The following is a 10,257-nucleotide window of genomic DNA, read 5'->3' as shown; positions in this document are numbered from 1 at the left end:
TCGAGTGATTAATTTGAAACTAAAGGATGCATAGGTATTTGTTCTGATAGAGGACTTTTTAAGACCAAGGAAGGAATAAACAAACTATACTAAAGTAGGAGATAAATAAGTACACAAGTTTAGTATAAATAATAGGGAACCAATTGTTTCACATTTTGTAGTAAGTACAACAGGGGAAGCGTACCTAGTATGTGCTCTAAATAAGTCTATGGCACATAATTCAAGATAATGATATATCAGAATTTAAGAAACTAAACAACTAACTATGAAGCTAATAAAGTAAATTAGTCTAATACCGACAAATGGAGTCTAGCTACGGGATAAGATAAAATAAAACAAGTGTTCGACATCTATTGGGCTTATTTTGTGTTATATGTTTTGTATTAGTGATGGGCTCGTGAAAAAATCATGGTTTTACATACAACATATGTTTTGTTATATTCTGTATGTATCTAGTCTATTACTCTAAACTTTAACTCTCGGAAAATTTTAGCACATCTTTTGGGACTTCATTGGAACCATAACTACTATGCTAATATCATACTAATCACCCATACAAACTAGTTGTACCTAGAACAGGGAATTATTCAGCACTTTAGTGATAACCAGGTGGATACAATAGCCTTACATTCAATAGTTTTTAAAACAAATAATAGTTCGAACATGTATGCATTATGGAACTGAAAAAATGTCATTCTTTGCAACTCAATCGTTTCAAAAATACAATAATCATCGGAACATGCAAATGAACCCACCTCTAAAGCATGCTGGTTGTAGTTAAAAACATGCGAACATAATATTTATATATTTCCAGCTATTCATGAATAAAGATAACATCACTTGATGATAATTACCATTATCGGAGTGGCCATCAGGAAGACAAACATGCCATCAGAAACTGAAATTTAAGTTTGTAAGTAGTTTCTATTAGGAGTGAGGATGGTTGGATGTTGTTAAAGAAAAGATTAAATCATATTATATATATCTAAAAATGATTTAAGAGTATTTCACACATAAAAATCGAACTCATTCCATGTCAGAATATAGTGCATATTAGTTAGTGCATGGCCCCTCTATTCCGAGAATAATGCGTTTTTTTTACAAAAAGTCAAGCTAAGTAAAGTTTGACCAAACGTTTATAAAAAATTGCGGACAACTATAATATCATATAGATATCATATGAAAAAAATTTATAGCGTGTCTAACAATATTTATTTTTTAATGTACAATGTTAATAATTATTTGTAAAAACCTGGTCCAACTTTACATAGTTTGACTTCAGAAAAATGCCTTTTTATGGAAATGGAGATAGTGCATATTAATTGTACTGCATATTAGTTTTGTTCTAACTTCTAAGTTATTCTTTGTAAACTTTAACAAAGATTGCAGAAAATGTATTTATATTTATACCAAATAAATTACATTAGACCAATCTTGATATTTTATTCATACCTGTAATTTATATGGTACTTGTTATGTTATATTTATAATTTATCTTGCAATGATAGTCAAACTTTGAACATTTTGACTTACGACAAAACTAATCCGATGATATCCGTCCAACGCGTACTACATGTGAGGTCATCTATGCGTGTAATTTTATAAACTAAAGAATTCAAAATATTTTATTTATCTCTGAATGAAACCTCAAATCAGATTAGGGCATGTCTTTTCTCTTGGCTTTACCTCGACAAGATCTTCGAAAATAGGTGCATGTCGCTATGGCTTGTTGACTTGTTTTAACACTCAATGTTTCCACCCAAGGATTTATATAATTGCCGTTGTATTGTTAAGGAGGTTGTTACATGGTAACTTATTACAAAATAGGTTTAAAATGTTAGTGGAAATTGTCTTGCCGTTGGAATTAAAGAGCCTGAAAAAAAAAGAGGTACCGGAACATTCGAGTGAGTTATCTAGCTTTGGAACCTCGCTGAGCACAGTTCGTGAACGAGACATATATATGGTCTATAATAAACACATATTTTTGTCTAGAAAAAACACGTCAAAATGCGGAGACGTAATTTAAGTTTAGGTACAACACTCGTACTGCCAGATTTAAGCACTGATTAAATTGGTACTGTTCCTTTGCCAGAATCAGCGCCCACGACAAAGCCTCTGGCGATCGAGCAAGGAGCGTGCGGCTCGCCACATGCATTGCCATCCCGACGGCGAACACACCCTTCTCCCGGGTCTCCTTGCATGCTTCTGTTGCGTACGTGCATCCACCACAAAGTCTTCTCCTTTCCCTTCCCGTGCTTCCATGCATGCGGAACGCTTATGAATGTTTTTGGCTGGTTCGCCGTTCGCCGCCGGTTGGTACGGTACCATGGACCGTAACGGCGGATATCGCGCTCGACGGCCGGGGCCTACTATACTACTGCAGTGTACGTCCACTCAACGACCTGCCGTGGACTCGTCTCGTTGATGCTGACCGTCACGACTCACGAGGTGCGGTGCTAAAACGGGGAGCAGAGCCAAGAGGGATTTAATTCCTGCCTAGCAAATTTCGTGATTCGGCCGTAGGCCGTACACACTCGTATGATCGATGATCGAACTGCCCGGGGTATTCTCCTGCTCCTGGCTGCCAACGATCGAGATCGGACGAGTCAATCCAAAAACTCCTGGCGTGAGGCATCTCTAAGGAAGTGACACATTTCGGTCGCCTAAATTATCCGTGGGTGTCCGTTTACGTCGTCTGGCGGACACGAAAATGACTGCGAGGTGTGAATTGTTCTTTTGCATCGGAGGCCACCCCAGTGGTCCGACGCATTTTGGACACCCCACTGTTTTGCTTCCCTGCTTCTTCTTTTCCTTTTTGTTAAAGAACTCCCCAATTTGTACATCGGTTGAATGAGCAAGTTCAAACGCGAAAACAAGTAGTACTGATAACTCAAATCGAACAAGTTCAAACATATTTAACATACAAACTAGAGAACAAATTTAAAAAGAAAGAAACTATAAGCTAATTCTTGGCCTTCTTGTTAGAAGGCCCTGCCTCGTCGTTCTCATGGACGCGCCTCTTGCTTGTAACGTCCTCCTCGGAAGAGGAACTGTCGGACGACGCGTCCGTGGAGGAGTTCCAGGCGGACGAAGTGGCGTCTTCGTCGTCGTCGTCGTCGTCGCCGTCGGTGAACGGACGATGACGCGCCACCTGCACCGCGTCTGCGCCCTTTCCTGGGCCCTTGCCTCCTACCTTGCCGCTGCCTTCTCGTCCGCCACCTTCAGTGCCTCTAGCCGTGCGAACTTGACATCGGAGTCCTCCTCCTCCTCGCCGTCGCTGCCAATGGCGCCTCCGTCCTCCTCGATCTTCGTCGGCGTGGAGCCAGGGTCGCTGGGCGTCGCTGGCGTTTCCCACCAATGCAGCCATTCCGACGGTTTGCCCTCGCTCTCCGAGTCCGACGGCAAGGACGAGTTGCTCATGGCGCTTGGCTAGCCGGTGTTGGAGAAGAAGAAGAAGAAGAAGAAGCTAGAAGAAGAAGAAGAAGAAGAAGAAGAAGAAGAAGAAGAAGAAGAAGAAGAAGAAGAAGAAGAAGAAGATTGGCAGGCGGTTCGACGTGAATTAAGCAAACGCAGGGGTTATATTCTGCGGGATTAATGGCAGCGCGTATAACGACGAGGCCTGCGGTTGCTCTTCCGTGGCGGTTCGACGCTCCATTCCGGCGGTTGGCGGGTTGATCGGCGCGGTTGCCATTCCGGCGGTTCACATCGGCGCGCTTGTTGTGCTTTAATTCGAGGCCGATCGAGCCAGGATCACTGCCAGGCGAGCCCGTGGAGAAAGCGAGCGGACGCTCGGCGCGACTGCGCCGCTGCGGATGCACCGGACACGATGCGTCGCCCCGCTGGAGCAGGGTGCAGACGCATTTCCGGTCCGCAGACGCAAACGGTCGCACAACGTTCGTTTGCGTCGCCCCGTTGAAGATGCCCTGAAAGCAAGCCATCTAACGTATAACGAGTCTATGTAAAGTTTGACAGGTTTTTTTTATATCATAATACATTATTAACATGTACGATACAAACTCAATATCAGCAAATATATTTTCATGTCATGTCTATATAATATTATACAATTTGTTAATAGTGTTTTCTAAAATTTTGGTCAAAGTATACTTAGTTTAATTCTTTTTAAATGCTCTATATTCATGATAAGATTCCAAAAATAAAACCACCACAAGTGAGCATGTCAGAAAAAGATTTTAACCTGGCTAATAAACCAAAGCATCGGTGCATATTGCAAACAACCATCACAATGTTTATGATTATTTTGCAACACAATAAAAAGAAGTAGTGGAATTACAAACTTCATGCTTTATTGTGGTGGTTTTCTGAATTTTCTTCCTATTGACAATTCATTAGAACAGAGTACATGAAACCTATGGACAATGTCGGTATATGTGTGCTAGTTTACTCGCTGGCGCGGAGTAGAAAACTTACGTGTACGTACAATTAGGCTAGCCCACTACTAGCCAGTACATGTAGCCATCGATCGATCGGATCGGCTGGGCGCCGGCTTCGGCGAAAACGAAACACGGCAGGCATCAAAGTGGTCCGATCGATGATGTCCATCCATCATACGTCCGTTGTATGTATATGCCCACAGGCCGTTTATATGGACCGTGAAGATGCTACGTACTTCGGCAGCATTCCAAAATATATATAGATCGGAGTACATTATGCATCTACGCGAGTGTGGACATGATAATCTCCCTCATTCCTTTAATTAAAACAGACATATAATTGAGCGAGGAAACGCCGTTACAGTTTTTGTTACTACTAGCAACCAATATAACTTCATCTTCTGGAGGAACAAAATTTTAATGCATGATGATCAGAGATACAGAGCTGGGCCGTATCGAGGTGGCGCCAATGCTAGGCGGTTCGGAGGAAGGGGTCGTGGGCGTTATCCAGCTTCTGGGATCAATGACAAGTCGAAAAATAGAAGAATTAGGAGACAGGGAAGCAGGTTGATGGGGAGCAGTCTAAGGCAACAAGGCCTACTCAGCAGTTTGTTGAGAAGCAGTCATCTTCGGTAGACCAAGATGGTCAGCAGCGGCATACGGCCGGTGAGGGTTCTACCCCCGGGAAAGACAAAGAATCTGCAGGGATCAAGAACAAAAACAAGGCTGTTGATAAAATGAAGTGCTTTCGCTGTGACACTTCTGGTCACTTTTCCATTGATTGCAAAGTTGAGATTTGTATTTTCTGTGAGTCACCATATCATAAAGATGAGGATTGTCATTTACATAAGATGAAGAAGCCTATGCTCTCCCTAGACGGTTACGGCCATGAGGAGCTTGCATTTGCCGAGGTTGAACCTACCCCAGAGCACAAACCAAAATCTGATAATGGCCGTATGTGTACGATAACAGTGAGAGGGGGTTCGCTTTCCAGTGCCACGATTGTTGAGCGTCTATGCTGGTGTATTGACGATGCCTTTCAGTGGGACATGCAGCCTCGGGGGGGGGGAGCATATGTAAGACTCAATTTCCAAGTAAGAATGAACTTCAGAGGGCTGTGAGGATTGGAATTTTTACCGTGAAAGACTCACTCTGTTTTCTTGAGTTTGCAGAATGGAAATCAGTTGTGAAACCGATGGTGCAGCTAGATGCCCCGGAAATTCTAGGGCAATATAAAGATGGTAAGAACTAAAAGATACCATCAAATACCGAGACTCAAAACTGATCCCGGGTGCATATGCACTTGGTATATACAAAACAAATTTCAATAAACTAAATATTAGGAAAAAAAGTTCGCATGTGGAGGTACATGTTCTATGCACGTAAAGTTCACAAAACTGGCAAAACATGTCGGTTTTTGTTTAAACAACTTTGTGAGCATGGAACATGTTAAGATATAGACGAGACATTTTTTACGTTTGCTTGATATTTTTAAATATGTTTAAAATACATTTCAAATAAATGGGAAATATGCACCCGGGTGCAAAAACACATTGTCCCCTCAAATAGGGCTATTTGGTTGTGTCATAGTGATATTATTTTTTGAAAACGAACCCTCTAAATTCCTAGATTTATTAATTATTGTTGCCAACTGAATTTTCTTTTTTGTGATTTTAGTTTCTATTTTTCTCCTGCAATTGCACTTATTAAATATACACCATTAAAAAGTATGCAACCTTAGTAGTTGGATTATGCAACCATGATTTGTTTTCCGGTTCTTTTACATGTACTTTGTTCAGGTTTGATATTAAGTAAGAGTCAAAATTATATTTCTTTTATATTATCGAGCGAAATGCTTGATGAGCAATTAAAACCTACAAACAATAAATTACATGTACAATTTACCGAAATCTGGAAACTAAACCAGAGCAAAAAAAAAAAAAGCTATGCATGGCGCGCGGCCAATGTGAGAGAGCGGCCGGGCCGGCGGCCAGGGGGCGCAAGCAAAGCGGGCGGAGCTAGCGGCCCCATCCTCTCCTGCGGCTGTCGTCGGGCCGGACAAATCCGCCGCACCAGCCAATCCGCACTGCACCCGTCACTCATTCACTTGGCTTGTTACACAAATCAATCCCTTCAAGTTAATCTCCCACTGCCCTAGTTCACCCCCACACATGCAACAAGAGACAACTCCTCCGTCCTCTTATCTTAGGTTGTTGCCTTGCCTTGCCACTGCTGCTGCTACAAGTAGGAGCTGTAGAGTGGCGAGTGAGAGAGGGATACCATATTAATTGCACTAGCCTAGCTGCTCCACTTTCACTGGAGAAGAAGAAGCAAGAGGCCGGAGGAAGGAGAGGGAGGAGCTCGCTGCCTCAGGGGCTCATTACTCATTGCCGCAGTTATTGCGACCCCTGTTTGCATGCCCTGCCCTCCTCTAATGGAGAGGATGCAGCTGCAAGGCCCCATCATCACCTCCCTGGTAAGCCCCTCCTCGTCCCCTTCCATGTCGTCGCAGTAATTGAGCGCGCGTGCAAGCAGCTTCCATTCCCAGTCTCTGGATATGGAGCGTACTAACTGCTCGCTGCACCGTCGCAGCTTCCCTTCGCTTCTTCCAGCTGCCTGCAAGTGTTTAGTCTGTTTAGTGCCTCATTTGCTTCGTCCCCATGGCCTGTCTGATGATAGCTCGCCTAGCCATAGCCCCCCTGTGCGCGCACGCTCGCGCCATTCAATGCGTGGCCAGGCGCAATAGCTCGGGACGTTGTACCGTCTCTTTTATGGCGTCGCCGCTGTTGCCGTTTCTTGCTAACGTGCTGCTTCCTTCCTGTGCTGGTTCTTCTTGGCGATGGCGGCGGCGGTGATGGAACAGTGCTGGGCGGATGCGGCGGTGGCGGGTACTGCGAGCGCCGCGCAGGTGCCGTTCCTGGCGCTGCTCCAGGGCGCCATGGGGGACGGCGGAGCGGGGATGAAGCGGGAGTACGGCGCCTTCGAGTACCGAACGGCTGCGTCAGACGTCGACCTGCTCGAAAGCTGCGTCACGCAGGCGATGGCGGCGCCCCCGGTGGCCGAGACGCCGGCGGCGACGACGACGAGGGCTGGCGCGGAGAGGCGGAGGAAGCGGCCGAGGGCGCGCCCGCGCGCCACGCCGCCGCCGGAGAAGCGCAAGAAGCCCGAGGAGGCCGAGTGCCAGCGGATGACGCACATCGCCGTCGAGCGAAACCGCCGCCGCCTCATGAACGACCACCTCGCCTCCCTCCGCGCCCTCATCCCCTCCGACTACATCCCACGAGTAAGCGCCATGCAAAGTTGCAACGACTAACTATTGCAGCAAGAAACCCTGTTAAAAAAAAGTGCAGCAAGAAACGTACAGAAATAAATCTTGTGTGTTCTTTATAATGTGTCGTTAACACAATGCATGAATATGTTCTGTAGAGTGACCAAGCGACGGTGGTCGGGGGAGCGATCGACTACGTGAAGCAGCTGGAGCAGCAGCTGGTGGCGTTGCAGGCGTTGGCGGCGGCGCAGCGAGGCGGGGGAGGCGCCACGGTGGGGACGGCGGCCTCGGCCGCGTCGGACGGCGTGTTCGTGTCGCCGCAGTACACGAGCTACTCGGAGTCCCGCGGCATCAGCGGCGGCGTGGACGTGGAGGCGATGGCCGCGGTGGGCGGCCACGTGCGGGTGCGCGTCGCGGGGAGGCGGTGGCCGGGGCGGCTCGTGCGCGCCGTCGCCGCCATGGAGGACCTCAGGCTCGCCGTGCTGCACCTCGCGGTCACATCCGTCGGGAACGACGCCGTCGTCTACTGCTTCAACCTTAAGGTAGTCATCTCACAGCTACATCAGTTTCAGTTTCAGTTTGCGTCTTGTCTTGTCTTTGAACTGTTTTCAACACATTGCGTTCTTGCTCCGGCGATTTTGTGGTTAACTGCGTTCACTGGAGCAAATAGTAGCCTCTTTGTTTTTGTTCTCCTTGCCTTAAACCCATGATTAGCTACTATTTGGATCGTAGTTTCTAAATTCGTTATCACAGTAAAATGGAGGGAACGGAAAGATAATCATTGGGATTCTCATTTTGGCTGTACTTGGAATTCCGGATAACGTTCATGTAATAATAACATCAACACGCAATAACAAACGGGTTTGCCTATGTCTTTGAGATTTTGTTAAGTCTCACTCACTTGAAAAAAGTGCAACTTTAGTTTTCTAAAAAGTGCATTTCCAAAAACATGCAACTGAAACACTTTTTTCTAAGGCTTAAGAAAATTGTCAATAAAATGAGACATAGTAAATCAGATAACAAATTTATATGTTAGCACTTGGTTCTAGGCTTCTACTCCCTCTGACTCAGTTTACTAATCTTTCCCATATCTCTAGGTCGTCAATTTGACCTATAAAATTTAAAATATAATGCAAAAATTATATGATTGGAAAATAGAACGTCTGAACTTTCTAATGATATAATTTTTATAACATATAACTAATGCCACCTTGATCAAATTTGCGACCTAGTGGTACGCGCACGCCTAATAAACTGTGAGAGAGGGAGTCGTACTACATAATTTTCTGAAATGCCAGTCAGTTAATTCTTCATACTTCAAACACATTTTGTGAAGATGCAACTGACTATTTTTTTTTAGACCAATTAATGTTTGGTGTATAAGTTACTCATGCAGTGTGATAGCACATAGCATCATATACTGACAGAACTGATAATACATGGTACATACATATCAAAGAAGAGATAATCGATCTTGGAAAGGAACTGGCATCCAACAGCTGATGACCTGTGTGTGGGTTCGTGTCATGATGTGTGTGGTACCTGCGGTAGAAAGCGAAGTCGCCGTTTTTCCCGGCGGAGCGTTGCGTGGGATTTCGGTCGAGATCGGGCAGTGGCCATACGTACGTTCTTTTCCGTTAGAGATTCGTTTGGAGTATTGTAGGTGGAGCGTTCGAATACGATGAACTCCAGGTACAGCGTACAGACATCGTAATTCGCGGACGGACAGATACGTAATTACAAGCCCCAGCTTTCCTTCCGTGTCTTTTCTCGAGCCGAAACTGGCCTACCTACAGATCTTGTACGCATCCTCGAGCCATATTTACTGTAAATCAGTTGTTGCATGGTGAATTTGCTGTGATTGATTCTGAATCTGTTGCGACGTGTGCATGTGCAGATCGAGGACGGGTGCGAGGTAGCGACGGCTGACGAGGTGGCGACGGTGGTGCACCAGATCTTCGCCTACGCCGCCGGCGCGTGCTGCTGACGCCGACCGGTGACGGCGACGGCGAGGACAACGAACGACGACGTGTAAAACTTGTTACGTAGTTTAAGCCAGCAGAGCAACTGGACGAGCAGGTGGCGTACTACGTGCGTACCGGCGACGATAAGTCAAACATGGCAGGCAGGGGTTGCGCGCACAACGTGGCCACGGCGGACGGCGACGCCGCGCAGCTAGCGTGGGGCCGCGAGCACGGCTGCTTCTGCACATCACTGGTCCAGCCAAGGCCAGCCAGCCCGGCAGCCGAGGAGAGGCTGGCTCGCCGCTACGGCCTACACTGCTGACGAGACCCCTGTAACCATGGCAGCTGTTTCGCCCGGCCGCGACAACCGGAGGAGCAACAGTGCGACGTACGGCGGCGCAGACGGCAGAGCCCTTTTTCTCGCCATCTTTTCTTTCCCTCTTCTTCGTTTCTCGAGCTGCGTCGCAGCGAGGTGATGGGGCGAGTGAGTGAGCGTGAGAGATGGTCGATGTCTGTCGATCCTTGTACGCCGAGCAGTTCCATCCATCCCTGTAATCTGAGCTTGCTGCTAATCGATCTGATCTTTGCTGTATCCATCCATGCATGCGACTTCTCTGCGCGCGTCCTGTGC

General features: G+C 46.3%; 1 protein-coding gene across 1 annotated transcript; it reads left to right on the top strand.

Annotated features, from left to right (window-relative positions):
- Positions 1-6,761: 6,761 nt before the first annotated feature.
- LOC124698957 (transcription factor bHLH57-like) lies at positions 6,762-9,649 on the top strand. Its single transcript, XM_047231336.1, has 4 exons — positions 6,762-6,870; positions 7,258-7,677; positions 7,821-8,204; positions 9,560-9,649. The coding sequence occupies exons 1-4, from the start codon at positions 6,811-6,813 to the stop codon at positions 9,647-9,649; spliced, it is 954 nt and encodes a 317-aa protein (XP_047087292.1). The 5' UTR covers positions 6,762-6,810.
- Positions 9,650-10,257: the final 608 nt, after the last annotated feature.

The sequence above is a fragment of the Lolium rigidum genome, chromosome 3 (assembly GCF_022539505.1).
Source record: "Lolium rigidum isolate FL_2022 chromosome 3, APGP_CSIRO_Lrig_0.1, whole genome shotgun sequence".
NCBI lineage: Eukaryota > Viridiplantae > Streptophyta > Magnoliopsida > Poales > Poaceae > Lolium > Lolium rigidum.
The sequence above is the reverse complement of the archived record's forward strand: the minus strand, read 5'-3'. Positions and strand labels throughout refer to the sequence as shown.